Source organism: Dromiciops gliroides, chromosome 2 (genome assembly GCF_019393635.1).
Source record: "Dromiciops gliroides isolate mDroGli1 chromosome 2, mDroGli1.pri, whole genome shotgun sequence".
Lineage (NCBI taxonomy): Eukaryota > Metazoa > Chordata > Mammalia > Microbiotheria > Microbiotheriidae > Dromiciops > Dromiciops gliroides.
Window position 1 is genome coordinate 406,003,118 of NC_057862.1, and position 16,542 is coordinate 406,019,659.

The window sequence follows — 16,542 nt, forward strand, 5'->3', positions numbered from 1 at the left end:
CAATTTGGTTTGACTCTATTCTTATTTCCCCGAGTTCCCCCATCTGACTGGAAGCTCTAGGATTTTAACATCTTCAGTGCAAAAATGGAGAACAGACATGGATAAAAAGAGAAAAAGTAAATCAGGAGATTAGGAAATGGGAAGTTAGGCAAGTCTTAGTCTTTTCATTCAGCAAGAGTATTCTATTCTAAAGTCGGAAGACCTAAGTGCTAGTTTCAGCCCTGCTCCCTATTATCCTCAGGCACACAGTGTATCCCCAGAACTCTACTAGGGGCTGGGGAAGAGAAAAGGTTTAGATAAGACACAGCCTACATCCTGCCCTTTAGGAAGGGAGGATGGCAGAAGCCAGGGAGAATGGGGAAGGCTTCTCAGTTAAGGGGCATGTAAGCTGAGTTTTAAAGGGCAGGCAAGAATTCAATAGGTAAAAATGGGCAGAGAAGGCAGTCTAGGACTCCAGTTGTGCCTTCCTTAGGCTGAGGGATATGACAATGTCCAGGCAAGCTGGAGCCTAGGGTGTGGGAAGGGGATCACCATGAGAAATGAGTATTAAACTTACTCCAGAGACAGCAGAGAGCCACTGAGGGTTATTGAGCATTGACAGGGCCAGATCTGTGCATAAAAAATGTCAGTCTGGCAACGATATGGATTATGGATGAGAGGGAGGGAAGAATAGATAATGTGGGTCAGAAGACCCGCTAGGAGGCTACTGCAACAGTTTAAACAATTGGCAATGAGGATCCACTTCTGGTGGCAATGAGAAAAGAGAGAAGGATCTGACACAAGAGATGTTGCAAGGATAGAACTGATGGGACTTGGTAACTGACCATATGAGAATTGAGAGAGGAAAAAGTCAAAGATAATCCTTCTGTCACAGATATAGGAGGATCAGGGCTTTTAGCCTGTCTACATCCCCAGCACTTTTTTTGTTTTGTTTTTTTGTTGAGGCAATTGGGGTTAAGTGACTTGCCCAGGGTCACACAGCTAGTAAGTGTCAAGTGTCTGAGGCCGGATTTTAACTCAGGTCCTCCTGAATCCAGGGCTGGTGCTCTATCCACTGTGCCACCTAGCTACCCCTCCCTCAGCATTTAATAAATAGTAGTTAACTGATAGGTAGATCAGGGTGCCATAGACAGAAATAGTTAAGTCAGAAGCAGAAGCAGGTTTAGGGGACGCGAGAATATGATTACTTTAAGATGTAGAAGTGAGTCTGAAGCCCGGAAAAGAGGTCAGGCCTACAGGCAGAGATGTGGGAACTATCTGCATAGAAGTGGTAGTTAAAGCTATAGGAGTAGGTCCGAGATGGTCAAGGGAGAGAAAGACAATGAAGACACAAAGAAATGGACTGTAGTGCCTGAAGCTAAAGGAAAAAAGGCCCTGTCAGTAAAATGGGGGTGAAAAGCTAAACTCTATCAGAGGTCTCAAACTTCTGACCAAAAGTCAAGGAAATCAGATTAAAATGTAATTGGGAAACAAAGTAAATAAAAATATAATACAACATAGATAATCTTAATTTGTGGTTTCCTAAACCAATGTGCAGCTGCAAGGGATCAGTTTGATTAGTTTTCTTTTTCTTTTTCTTTTTTGCAGGGCAATGGGGGTTAAATGACTTGCCCAGGGTCACACAGCTAGTAAGTATCAAGTGTATGAGGCCAAATTTGAACTCAGGTCCTCCTGAATCCAGGGCCAGTGCTTTATCCACTGTGCCACCTAGATGCCCCCCAGTTTGATTAGTTTTGCTATATAATATCCACTTATAAATCCAAATCTCTAAAAACTCAGGCCTTCTGCTCCAGCCACACTGGCTTATTGACTATCCCCAGAAAATATCAGGTTCAATCTTGGTCATGTTGTCTTCCCTCGCCCTGACTCTGCCCTGACCCTGATCTCTTGAATGTCCTCCCCACTTATAAAAATCTTACCAGTGTTTCAAAGTCAAAGCCTGGTCCACAATCTCCACAAAGCTTTCTCTTACTACTCCAGCCCACTCTGTGATGTCCCTTCACTGCATTCTTATAAAACTAATTGTACTCACTTCAGTACTTTATCCTATACAGCCCTGTGATACCTTTTCTCTCTCCTCTCCCCTTTCCCCTTTGGCAATGTCATCCATTAACATGATTTCAATGATCACCTCCATGAAGATGATTCCAAATTCTATCTCTATTCCTACCCTCAATCTCTCCCCAAAGTTTATTTATGCTGCCTACTAGATGCCTACACCTACACACTATTTTGGCACCCCAAGCCCAATGCACATAAAACTAAACTCAACACCTCCATTTCTATTGACGGTAAATTTGGAGTGGTCTTCTTCAATTCTCCCTCATATCCACTCAGTCACCCAGTCCTGTTATATCTACCTTCACCATATCTTAAGTATCCATTCCTTTCCTTCCATTCTCATTGTGGCCACCACAGTTCAGGCCCTCACCTCTTTTCACCTACAACACTATTCCATCAGCCCCCTACTTGGTCTTCCTGATTAAGGTCCTCCTTTCCACTGCAATCCATTATCCACACTATTGCCCAACTAATACCCCTAAGGTGCTACTCTGATGATGTCTTGCCTCTACTCCTAAGGCATGACTTCTAAATAAAATATAAACTGGACTGCAGCATTCATCTGGCTCCAACCTATCTTTCTCTCCCATAGGTGGCTCTCCCACTCGAAGAGTGGCTTCTTACACAGATCCTCACCTCACATTCTGGTGCCGCTTGACATAGAGACTGTGGAAGTTGTTGTCAGGCATGCTTCGTCTGTCATTGTTCTCCTTGAGCCGCTCAATGATGGCCAACTTCATCCCCATGGAGATATGAGCTGGTAATACTGAAAGCAGCAGGTTCTCCTGAGGAACAGGGAATTATAGATTGTCAAAGTGGGAAGGGACCTTAAGGGGCATCTTGTTACCACACACACACACCATAATCACACACACACTCACTCACACTCATACATACTCACACCAGAAGCAGAACGGCCTCTACAACCTACCTAACAAGAAGCCATCTAGTTTCTGATTAAGAGGCTCCAGTAATAAGAAAACTCACTACCTGTCAAGGCAACCTGTTCTCCTATCAGTGGATAATTCTACCCAGGAAATTCTTCCTCACACTGATCTGAAAATCTGGCTCCCAGTAAAGTCCACCCCCTTGGTCCTAGTGCTATATTCTTGGGCCAAATATAACATGAAGAGACTGGAAGGTTCCCTCTAGCTCTCTGACATCCTCTGCTCTAAATCTGCTACAATCCCAAAGGATTGTAAAAATGCTATCCAGCTCCAAAGAGAGATCTGATGATCTCTGAGTACAGATTGAGGCATACTATTTTGTTTTTTGCTTTATTGTTATTGTTTTATTTTGTCTGTTTTTTCTTCTGCAACAAACATGGAAATACGTTTTATATGACTTCACATGTATAATCAATATCAAATTGATTGCCTTCTGAAAGATGGAGATGGGGAGGAAGGGAAGGAGAGAATCTGGAACTCAAAAAAGTTTTAAATGATTGTTAAAAGTTTTTACATGTAATTGGGAAGTATTTAATGTAATAAAAATATTTTTAAAATAATAATAAATCTAACTGCTCTTCCATATGACCATCATATTCTCCCAAGTTTTTTCTTCTCCAAAATAAATGACCCAAGTTCCTTGGACCAATGGCATAGTGTAACAACCAAGACAAGTCCATAAGGGTTTGTTTATAAAGTGCTTTATGTGGGGCAGCTAGATGGTGCAGTGAATAAAGTACCAGCCCTGGATTCAGGAGGACCTGAATTCAAATCCAGCCTCAAACACTTGACACTTACTAGCCATGTGACCCTGAGCAAGTCACTAAACCCTCATTGCCCTGCAAAATAAATAAATAATAAAACAAAATAAAGCGCTTTATGTATAAGGAGAGAAAATATGGTCTCATTTTAAGTCACAAGTTTTTAGTGATCATTTAGCCGAAGCCCCTCATTTTACGGATGGGATAATAAAACCCAAAGAGCTTCAGAGATTTGTCCAGGGGATTGTCCAGTGAACTGCACTCTAATTTGGAAGATGAGAATTGTATGCATTAAGCAAGTAAAGAATATTATGTCATAAACTGTTCCTGCACATAACCAGTACTCCCCCATAGACATGGCACCTGTAAGTAAGAGATAGATAGCAGGAGATAGCAGAAGAACACTTCCTAGAGGAGGTGAGATTTGAGCTGGTCCTTGAAGAACAGTCAGTATGTGGGAAATGCAGAGTATCCCAGCAGGGAGGATAGGATAAGCAAAGGCAGGAATGACATAAAGCATCTGGGAAGGAGACAAGACAGGCTGGAAGAAGAGTCAGAGTCAGGGAAGAGAAGATGAGAGTCTCAAAGCAAAAGAACAGGTGGTGGGTGGGATCTCCCAGAATGCCATCTGGAGGCCATCTCAAGCTGGGCAGCTGCTCCCAGGAGGGCTTACCTGCTGACGTTTCTTGATCTTCAGCTTCCTTCGGATCTGGATGTACTTAAGGGTGTAGATATAGAGGTCCTTGGATGCATCTTGCATCTGGGACTTGTGAAAGGCACCCATCAAGTTCCCACAGAGGAAGATGGTGGTGTTGGCCAGCAACTGCCGGGATGGGGAGTCCAGGAGGAAAGACAGAGAGCTCAGCAGCTGTAACCCAGAACCTGAATGTCCAAAGCACAGGGGAAACGACCCCCCTGGCAGAGACATACAGCAGTGGCCCAACCCTGGACACACTGAGGCTGGAGAGGGTCATCCCAAAAGGTCTAAAATGTAAATCGTATTCCCTGATTCCACATTGCAGCACGAGCTTGGACCCTCATTTCCAGCTGTCCTTTCTGAACAAGGGTAGAGAAAAGCCATCTCTCACTCTCACTGGACATTCCCCCTTTTCAGGAAAAGACTTTGGAGTCTAGTCTCTCATCTGATAGAGACCGAGGCCCAGAGAAAGGAGGTGATTTCCTAGAGATCATGCAAACAATTACAGACAGAACCAAGACTAGAAACCCAGTCTCTCATTTCTTAGTCTGCCATTCTTTCCACTGCACCCCACTCAATTTAATTTCTCCACCAATGACAAAGAGGTCCAAGTCCTAATCAGGAAAAGAAGGGCAGAACCCCGTGTCAGGGACAACAAAGAGGTAACCTTTCCTGGAGGGACTGTAACCCACAGTGAGAGCCCAGAGTCAAGTGAGATGTCCATGGAATGTTTGGAGCACACTGAAGGCCAAAGGGCCATCTAATAAGGCCTTGGCAGGAGGGTTCCAGCCTCAAAGCACCATGCATGACTGGCTGGCAACTAGAGGACTCTGACCCAACCCACACCCCACCTCCCTGAGTAGAACTGGCTCTCAGGGCAAACTCTGGGAAGGAAAAACATTTCTCTTGGTGTTAAGTTTTCTTTAATCCATAAATGACTAAAAAGCAGCCTGGAAGAGATGTTTCAGCTGTAAGATAAGATTATCTGCTTTATCCTAGGGTTTGGTTTCATTTTTTAAAGGATTTCAAGAGCAAGGACAAGACAACCATTTTCTACTTACTTGCCTATGGCTACCATAGCTAGTTTCTTATAAGGTACCACAGCATTAGATAATACAATATGTACACATGAGCATGCACACACACATACACTCAGAAAGGAGCCAAAGGCACACAGGGACATGGAAATAACATAGACTAGGAATGAGAGAACAGGGACTGGGGTCCCCACTCTAACATTTACTTACTAGTGACCTTGAGGAAAGTCACTTCTTTATGTCACAAAGAATTATGGGGATTCATCTTATGAATCTAGTCCCTAACACAAAATCTTGTGCATACAGTAGGCACTGAATAAATGTGTGCTCTACTGAATGATACCTAACCCTATCTACCTTCCAGTCATGAAGATACAATGAGATGATAATTAAAGAAAGTCCTCTGCAACTATGAGTATCAGCTATAATAATGCAAGGTTTTCTGTGAGCATAGCCTGACATGGCACATACCCAGGGAAGAGACAGCATGAGTATCACCTTTCTTCCAAGCTCACTGCTATTGGAAAGTGGGGAATCTTGTGATAAAAGAGCCAGCTCCCCCTGTAATCTTGCCAAGTTAGAACTTCCCTCTACCACGGAGCTATTTGAGGGAAGGAAATAGCAGTTATCTCCCTCCTCTCTCTCTCTCTCTCACACACACACACACACACACACACACAAAACCAAACAAGACTGGTTGGGCACGACCACGATCATCCTCCTTTCAGTGGCTGCCTTATCACCACCACCCCGCCCCCCCCCCAATGCTGAGGAAGAGATAGGTATGTGAGTAACAAATGTCACACATGCTGAGAGCTGGAAGAAAGCCTGTGGCTCAAAGACACCTGGGGGAAGCCGTGACTAACTGAGCCACAAAGCCGTGCCTAATTTTTTAAAAGCCCCCTTGCCCCTTCTTGGTGGTCTTAGCCATACTAAAGACTATCTCAGGATAAGTAATACAAGAACAGTGCTTCTGTCCCTACCTCAAGCCCTACCTTCGTGCCCTTTTCAGACTGCAAAGATATGCAGGCACAAGTTATATTGATAAGAAGAAGGAGAAGCTATTCTTTCCCCTACAGACCCCAATAAAATGCCTCCCTTAGATGGGGTTCTCTCTCTGGTATGCTCCACATCAGTGCTGGCTGCCTAGGGTCCCTGAAGATGACTCTACCCCACAACCTGAGTCCCTCCAAGGAAGTGTCATATCCTAAGAAGCCCCCTTCCATGCCACTCCCTCAACATCCAGTCTACTCCACCTCTACCCTGGCCACCTCATCCCAATATGGGTACCCTCTTCCATACCTCCCACCCTTGTTTTCTAGCTTCTCCTTATGCATTTTCTTCCCCCACCAAATAACCTGAGAGTAGGGACCATCTTGTTTTTCTTGTTTTTGTATTCCCAGCACTTAGCACAGTTCCTGGAAAACAGTAAGTGCTTAATAAATGTTCTAACTACCTCTTTAGAAGCCAGACCTCTACACAATATCCAGAGACTCAGATGGAACCACTGCTGCTCCAAGCAACAAGTGAAAGTCTGAAAATGATGATGAGAACAACCCTCGGATCAAAGGTACAACCCCCTCTATTCAGCAGTTTCTTTAGGGCTGGTTTCCCACAGACCTGGCTCACTGAAGCCTGCCCAGGCGGCTGCCATCAAGCACTCTGTGCTGCTGTCTTCTGGCCTGTGAGCTTCTCAAGGGAAAGAACTGGAGATTACACAAACTTGTATCTTCCCCAGCACCTAGGGAGAGCTCTGCTTAGTCTAAACACTTAATACACAGGGCTGTATTTATAGTTGCTCTTACCTGGAGCACCACTGGAGAGTGGAGCTCTGCTTTGAAGACATGAGCCCGGACACCTATTACCAACAGATGAGAAAGTGTAGAGAAGGCATTCACCACAAAGGCCTCCTTCATCTCAAAAGGCAGCATGGTATACACAGTGAAGATGATGAATAGAAAGAAGGGGACCTAGAGAAAGAAGACACAGTGAACACCAGCATCCTCAAAACTGGACAAGGGAGCAGGGGTTCCTAGGCCAAGGAAGACCACAGACAACTGGATGTTGGAGTAAATCATGATGATTACATCCAGGGGCCAATTATCCAGCATGCCTATCATGGAACTAAGAATTGGGAGGGACATACAAGAAAATCAAAGCTACCCCTTATTTTTATAGAGAATGACACTAAGTCCTAGAGAGTTTAAGTGACTTGTCTAAGGTCACACGGGTACTAAGAATCAGAGCCAGGATTTAAATCCCAATCCTTTGGCTTCTTTCCACCACCTTTGATATCAATTATAGGTAGGTATTCCCCTCCTCCTCCTTGCTATGGAATTAGCCATGACCATCACTGCAGAGAGAGGGTAAGGAGAGAAAAACAATACCAATCCTCTGGGCCTGAAATCAAGCCAATTTGGCTCTTTACTCATAATTCTAGGAAACAATTGGGGTGAAAGAGGGGAGCTCTTGGGGACATGAGTTTAAAGTTATTAACTGAATTAAAGACATTACCCAAGTTCTCTGTGTCCCTTGGGAGCACAGAGTCAGCTGATTTGGTGATGACCACTGTGCTCTGAAGCACAGCACAGGTAATCATTCGGCTCCCCAATCAGCCTCCAAATATGGTCACTCAGGCCCTGAGATGTCTTCATTGTGACATACTTACCTTATCAAATGAGCCGCAACCAAGAACAGAGTTTATAAGAACATGGAGCCAAAGGGGGAAAAAAAATCTAAAATATGTTGTTTTGCTTTTTTTTTTTTTTAACTCAAGGGAAAGTCAAGTGTATTCATCATTTCCCACACATTAACATGAAGTTGGAGGCCAAGATTTGGGCCTGCCAAGTTTCACCCAGAGTGAAGTTTTAAACCCCTAATAAACCCATGAGCTGAGAGACAGTGCAGCTGACACACTAACACCCTAGGCTATAAACTAGGGTGATTAAAATAGCCTTCTCCATCACAGGACGGTTTCCATCCCAGTAAGTTCCTCTGGGAAAGGATAAATAACACTCAAAAAGAAGATGGGTGTTCACCTGGTCCAATGACATACCCTCCAGGGTATGGTCTGCATGGGGTGAAAATGTTGCAGGATCTACCTTCCAAGGTCCTGCGCTTTGAATCCTATCTCTGTCACTTATTACCTGTGTGACCATGGCCAAATCACTTGATCTCAGCCCCTGATTTCTCATCTGCAAAATGAGGGAGGTGGACCAAATGACTTCAAAAGTACCTTCTAGATTCAGCAACCAAGTATGAACCCAAGCCCATCTTAAGTACCTCTAGTGCCATAAGGAGGGGTCTCATTTTAATATAATCTTAGCCTTGGCCAAGCTGAATGAGTAAATTAATCTGTCTACCTTGTATATCTCACCAAAAAACCAAAACCAGCTAAACAATCTGTAGATTCTCCCTCTCACTGTTTTCCTCTATCAGGGTATATAATTGGGAAGGGAGGGTTTTTATAGTCCCTGGGTCTCCCTTTTTTCTCAAGTTAGCAAAGTCACACAACTATAGAATATCTGAGGTGAAAGGGGGGTCTCAGAGGTCATCTGGTCCAACCCCCTCATTTTACAGAGGGAGAAGCAAAGGTGAAAAGAAAGAAGCTGGCTTACACAAGGTCCTTCAGGGAATTAGTGACAGAGCCAGGAACAGAACTCAACTGTCCCGTTTCCCAGTCTAATAGTCAGCCCTCTCTCCATCAGGCAGTGACAAGGGACCCAGGGGTCTTAGGCCCCACACTTACCTGCTCCCACACATCGGTCACCTCATTACTTGAGTCGAAAATTAGGACGAAACCCAGGGTCAAGAAGCAAATCCAGATGACCACGGCAAAGAATTTGAGCCATTTCTGGAAGAGGCACTCGATATACACCAGTCCATAAATGATTGCAAACAGGGTAAGAGTCATGAACGCAGTCACCAGGAAGTGTTGGTGTTCTAAGTGGTTCTAGGAGCCAGCCAAACATATATTAGGGTAAGAATTCATGAATTCATGTCTCATGATTGCCTTGTCTCTAGTTCTACCTCCTCCTTTAAACCCTCCTGGGTTAGCACAGCCCATCCACACTACTGATGATCTTCAACTTTTATAGATTAAATTTTTAAATTTCTGGCTAAATTTCTGGTGTGTGTGGAAAGAGATGGGGAGTTGGGGGAAAGGGAGGTCCACACTATGAAATAATCAGCTGCTTCAGGGGGATGGATCATGTTTCCATACATTCAAGAAGAGGAGCCTGGTGAAGATGATACTTCATTTCTCAGCCTCAGTTTTCCTCCTTATCTCTAGAACCTGTAGAAATGACTACTACAGGCCTTTGCCTTGGAGATAAGTATGAGTACTCAACTTTTAGTCAAAGGAACTAGAGATCTTGGTCCTCACAACATTATCTGGGATTGGTAGGATGAGATGGCCTAACCCATATGGGAGGAAGCTTCTTCACCTCCCTGCCCTGCCCTCTTCGCTCAGCTTGGGCATATTCAGGAGAAGCAAGGTTTAAATCCTGGCTGGGCTATTCATGTCTGTGTGATGACAGACAAGCTACTTCCCTTTCAGAACCTGTCTGGAACAGAGGCTGATGTGATTTCCAGAACCAGCCCAGCAGAGAGAGTAGCAACCAACAACTCCCTGAGAGGGAGCTCCCTATCCCAGCCTTCTCTGCCTCAAAGGTGGGGAAGGGGTCTACCTCTAGTCTGGTGATTGATTTGTACCAAATGAAAGGGGCAATTTTCAGCTCGGGAAAGGAGGAGCTATTTTAATCTACGCCACCTCTCAAATGGTGGCTACAGGAGGACCCAGAGTGACCAGAACCCATGCTACCCAGACAAGGTTTACACTTGTCCTCCTGTAGGAATTATTAGCACTACTTCCTTTTGGCTGAGGATACTCCTTCTAAGACACTGCTATCTCTGTATGGTACATCTCCTGATGACCCTCCAGATACCACCGCCAGCTCTGTACCTTACTAGCTATGCGACCTTGGGCAAATCAGTTTCCTTGTCCATAAAATGGGACTGTTATTGATTGAACCACCAAAGTTATAGGGGCATTGTAAGAATCAACTAAGATAACTGGTTTATGTGAGTTATTATTTGTTAATACAAATAATTATTAATGCACAGCACAAGAAGACATGGATATATGGGTTGCAATCTGCTGCACTGTCAGAAGTGTGTACATCATTTGAAATTATAGCCAGTGAAATATTATTATTTATTACTACTGTCTGTGACTCTTCAACAACCAAAATGCTACCTGTTGGACAAAGACCTGTTAGAGATGCCACCCAGCCTCACCTCCCTCTTAGGGTAAGAAGAAGCAAATAATATATACAGCTGCAAGGTGGGGGGGGGAGGGAGATGGAAATTCATAATGTTTATAATTCATAAATTCATGCATCTATAATTTGTTACTTAAGATTTAGAATAGAAGGGACTTTAGAGGTGACCCAGCCCATCAGTCCCCACCAATTTTATAGAAAAGAAAACTGACAGCTAAAGTGGCTTGCCCATGGACGGAGGAAGCAGCAGGGCTGGAAAGTGAACCCAGCTCCTCAGATTCCTCCCACTCTGGGCACAAAGCTCTTCCAGATACAAAGTGAAGTTATCAACCATCAAATAGCAAGTGGATGTCAGAGGGCAGACCGAAACCTCATGGTCTCCTCCCCAACCCCCCACCCCCACCCAGCCCTGGCCACTGCTTTCTCCTTAGCAAAGATCAAAGACAAGAGGAAGCAGACATAGGAGAGGAAAGGAGGCTGCTCCCAACTAAACATGGATCCTTCTATCATCACCTCCTGGTCATCCGATACCTTTGCATTTTTCAGTCACCTGCCCATTCACTCATTTGGTTCAAACAAAAATTCTATGAAATAGTCAGGGCAAGAATTCCTATCCTGGGATCATAGATTTACAGATGGAAGGAACCTTAAAGATCATCTAATGCAACCCTCTTGTCATTCTATAAGTGAAGAAACTGAGGTCAGTGGAGTTAAGGGATTTACCCAGGATTACAAGGTTTAAAAGGCAGAGCCAGGATTTGAACACAGATCTATCGTCTGGCTCCAAACCCAATTCTGTGTTCCTTACATAAGTTAATACAGGAGACTGAGCAAGCACTGGGCCTGGAAAAGAGAAGACCTCAGCTCAAATCCAGCTTCCTGCTTCTCTCTCTCTCTCTCTCTCTCTCTCTCTCTCTCTCTCTCTCTCTCTCTCACACACACACACACACTCACACACACACACACACACACACACACACACACACACATGCACACCACTAGTTGTATAATCCTGGACAAGTCACTTGATTTTTGTCTACATCAATTAATTCAACTGTAAAATGAAGATAATAATTGCACCTACCTTCCAGGGTACACAATAGAAATTTATTGTTTTGTTTTTTGTTTTTTAAGTGAGGCAATTGGGGTTAAGTGACTTGCCCAGGGTCACACAGCTAGTAAGTGTTAAGTGTCTGAGGCCGGATTTGAACCCAGGTACTCCTGACTCCAGGGCCGGTGCTCTATCCACCATGCCACCTAGCTGCCCCCACAATAGAAATTTAATAAATGCTTGTTCCCTTCTACCCCTTCCCCTTCCTCATTTTATAGAGGAGGAAACTGAGGCCTATGGTCACTGAGCTGGTTTGCTAGTGGATCTGGAACTAGAACAGAGGTCTCCCAATTCCTAGTCTAGTCTCTCTCCAACCACCCTAACCAATGCACTTACCCCATGGATGAAGGCAAGGACAAGGAGTATGACTGAAAAAATGATGGAAATAGAGAGGAAGATAATCAGGAGAGGGTAGTGTTGGCTCATGCGGTGGAACTGTTCATAGCGGGAATCTTTGCTCTTCCACTCTTCATCCTCATTGAGGAAGTATTTCCCCTTGGTGGGCATCCTCTCTCAGTCAGGCGTCTGCTTCTTCCACTGTTCAACAGATGGAGTTTCAGGAAGAAAAGCAGGGGGCCTGGTACCCCAGGCGCATCTGTCAGTCTCCACTTGCACCACAACTTGGCCCTTGGGGACCAAGGGCAAGTAGGTTGAGGGAAAAGAGAGGTGTCTTAAGTCTGGTGCTTATTTCAACTTGGAGGGAAGGGCTGGGGAGATACCCGCGTCTCCAACAGCTCTATGTGCCAATGTTGCCCTCACTCCCTGCTCCTGACCTGCACATCTTTAATTGGTCTCAGGTACTTCTAAGCATCTCCCTAGAAGGCTCCTGCTGATCCAACCGAAGCTGTGGATGTCAACAACTGTAAAGACACAAGGCAAAAAAAGAGCTTTAATTAGGCTGGGAGAGGGGGAAGGGGGGAATGCTGAGTCTTCCCATACCCCTTCTCAATTCTAAGGTCAGACACAGGATTTAGGAATCTATAGCAGTGAAGTTCTTGGGTTCCCACAAACCATGAAAAATGTATAGGTGTATTCAGAAATGTAGACTGCAGTAGTATCAAAACTCCACTAGAAACTCCCTGCAGGCCACATAGAGGCTTAGAAAAACCACAAATTATTGTTATCTATGTTGTATTGTATTTTTATTTATCTCGTTGAACAATTCATTTGAATCTGGTTCCCAGCTAGTTTTGTGGGTAGCTTGTCGCCCCTGAGTTTGACACCTCTGGATAGAGGTTATTAAGTCTAACCTTCTTGGACAAATAAGGAAACTGCAATCTAGAAAAGAAAAATGACTTGTCCAAGGTCATGAAGCAAGCTAGCGGCAGAAGCAGGATCAAAACCCAGGTTTTCTAACTCCTAGGCTACTTCTTCTGACCACACTAAGAGTTACTGTTCTCTCCTCCCCATGGTCACACCTTGACTTCTAGAAACTGACTGAAGATGGCCTTGACTTACTAGGTGTGGCTGTGGCATCTTAATTGAAGTCACATCCTAAACGTCACTTCTTGATTCTCTTAAACCTACCCATCTTTAAAGGCTCTTCCACTGTAGTCTCCTCCGACTAATCTCATCCACACTGAACTAGAATTCTTCCCTAGAGTTCCTCACCCCTCCCAGTCCATACTCACAGGTTAACATCTAATTGTATGCCGTTTTGTATGTAGGTTTTATAGCTATGTGGCAGGTGAAAGATGAAATGACTCAGGAAACAAAGGTTTGATCTTCCAAGCATATCCATTTATTAAGCAATGGATGCCAATTGCTCAACAAACCAAGACCAGACCTCCTCAGCGTAGGCCTGGGCCCTGAATGCAGGGGGAGACAGACTTTTATACACGAAAACAATTAAATAAGCCCAATTAATTAAAAGAAAACAATAAAACATTAGGTCATCTGATTTCTAAGAGGGTGAAAGACTTCCAGGTTGGGGGGGCAGGGAGTGATCAGGTGCAATTCCCTGAATTCAGAAAAGGGGGTGTCCTACTCCCCCTAAGTGTCTGTAAACAATCAAAGGAGCATGGAAACAGTAACTGATCAGTATGGGGCCAGTTTTCAGATAAAACATAAGGATTGCTTGAGATGTGTAATTGTGAGAAAGCTCCTTGCATCAATCTTTGGCTCTGACTGAGTTCCTGGTCGGCATAACCCATCTCCTTAGCTAAGTTAGGTCTCTAAGCAGCAGGTGGAGGTGGTTCAGTTTCTATGCCACACAAGGCTAGGTTCAAACAATACAATAAGGTTTTCTCTCAATTCTTCCAATTGAATAAAGTTTTCTCTCAAGACAGAAATTGGACTAGACCCATAATTGACTAGAAAAAGAACTGAGCTACCTCTAGAATTGAGTCACAAGATGGAGTCAGTGTGGTTCACTCAATTCCCACAATTAACCATTTGCTGTCCTAATCCCTTCAATTTTTTCTTTTCATTATCAATCTGCCACAGCTAGGAATTTTTTTCTCTCCAATTCAACTGTGAGCTCCTAGGGAAAGTGCCATCATCTTTATGTACCACATACCATCATAGATCAAGGCCTCCTGGAAGGCACTTCAGAGGCTGTCTAATCCTAAACCTTCATTAACCTAATGAGGGAACTAACACCCTCGAGGGAAAGTGATTTGCCCACAGTCATAGAGGCAGTCATTGAAAAAAGCAAGATTTGAACCCAGGTCCCCTAACTCTAGAACCAGTGTTCTTTTCACTGACTCTAGCACTGGAATGGACAGGGCATGGGGTAGTTCAATGGGTCATTACTGATTTGGCTAATTGATTCACTTTGGGGAACTCAGTTTTTAATCAGTTCTATTATTATAATGCTCTCTCTCTCTCTCTCTCTCTCTATATATATATATATATATATATATATGTGTGTGTGTGTGTGTGTGTGTGTGTGTGTGTGTGTATATATCACTCTAAGAACTGTGAGAACCGGGGCACTGCCCCCTGATGAGAAAGCATGTGACTAGCATCCGGGAAGTTGCCTCTATTCATAGAAACTCCTGTAAGTTATGTCAATCAATGGACCAGCCAATTAGCTTGGAGCTGTGTGTGGAGACTGTCCTGCTTCCTGTTCCACAGGGGGCTTCCAAGAGAACCGGCGGGAACTTTCACTCTTGGATAGCTAGGTGAAGGCGGCTTTCTTTCTCTCTTTGCTAACCCCTAATATACTTTAATAAATGCTTAAAAGCCTAAACTGTTGCTGAATTTATAAGTAAACTTAGCTAGTTCTCACACACACACACACACACACACTGGGGGGCCAGGTAAAGACACACACATTAGATTTTAATAATCACAGAACTAAGTCACCCTAAGACTTAACTCTTAGAGTACCTAAGACACCTATAATCCTGTCACTCTAAGAAGCCATTCAGAGGCAAATCTAAATGAAGAGACCAACTTCCATTCAATTTAGGTTATCTTTACTCAGCATATACCTGTGCCCTCAGGCCTAGGAGAGATATAATTACAGGAAGCTGTCTGCTATGAAGGCTCACAGTCTTCCTCTCTACCATAACTCCTGCCCTCACACTAAAGAGACAGGAATCATTCCCTTAACCAACCCCACAAACCCATGCCTCTTATGAACATCTCTATTTCTGTCAAAGGTACCACCATCTCTCTAGCCACCCACATTCAAAATTTCAATGTCTAATACATTGTTGGTGGAGTTGTAAACTGATTCAACCATTCTGCAGAGCAATTTGGAATTATGCCCAAAAGGCTATAAAACTTTGACCCTTTGACCCAGCAATACCACTACTAGGTGTGTATCCAAAAAGAGATATTTTTAAAAGAGGAAAAGGACCTATATTTACAAAATATTTATAGCAACTCTTTTCCAGTGGTAAAGAATTAGAAACTGAGGGGATGACCATCAATTGGGGAATGGCTGAACAAATTGTGGGATGTGATTATAATGGAATACTATTGTGCTATAAGAAATGATATGGGGCAGCTAGGTGGTGCAGTGAATAGAGCACCGGCCCTAGATTCAGGAGGACCTGAGTTCAAATCCGACCTCAGACACTTGACACTTAACTAGCTGTGCGACCCTGGGCAAGTCACTTAACCCCAATTGCCTCACTAAAAAAGAAAAGAAATGATGAGCAAGATGCTCTCAGAAAAACCTGGAAAGACTTACATGAGCTGATGCAAAGTAAAATGTACCGTGCACCAAGTAACAGCAATATTGTAAGATAATCAGCAGTGAATGTCTTGGCTATTCTCAGAAATACAGTGATCCAAGACAACTCTGAAGGATTTACGATGAAAAATGCTATCTATCCCCAGAGAAAGAACTGCTGGTGTCTGAATACAGATTTGAAGCATACTTCTTTTTTTACTTTATTTTTCTTGAGGTTTTGGTCTGTTTTCTTTCACAAGACTAATATGGAAATGTTTTGCATGACTACACACATATAACTTATATTGAATTGCTTGCCTTCTCAAAGGGGGCAGAGAGGGAGAAAGGGAGAGAATTTAGAACACAAAGCTTTAAAAATGGATGTTAAAATTGTTCTTACATGTAATTGGGGGAAAATAAAATGCTAAATACAAAAAAAATCAATTTAAAGCTTCAATATCATCTTCAACTCCCCAACTCTCACCCCATATATTTGTCTTCAAAGTCTCATCATTTGTAT

General features: G+C 43.6%; 1 protein-coding gene across 1 annotated transcript in view; it reads right to left on the reverse strand.

Moving 5' to 3' along the window:
• ADCY7 (adenylate cyclase 7) overlaps positions 1-16,542 on the reverse strand; it is a 125,449-nt gene that overhangs the window by 50,951 nt on the left and 57,956 nt on the right. Inside the window, exons 2-6 of the mRNA XM_043990368.1 lie at positions 12,233-12,756; positions 9,252-9,455; positions 7,309-7,473; positions 4,443-4,592; positions 2,698-2,846 (exon numbers count right to left, since the gene is read on the reverse strand). Of these exons, the coding sequence (XP_043846303.1) occupies positions 2,698-2,846; positions 4,443-4,592; positions 7,309-7,473; positions 9,252-9,455; positions 12,233-12,403 (839 nt within the window). The 5' untranslated portion in view covers positions 12,404-12,756. The remainder of the gene's footprint in view (positions 1-2,697; positions 2,847-4,442; positions 4,593-7,308; positions 7,474-9,251; positions 9,456-12,232; positions 12,757-16,542) is intronic.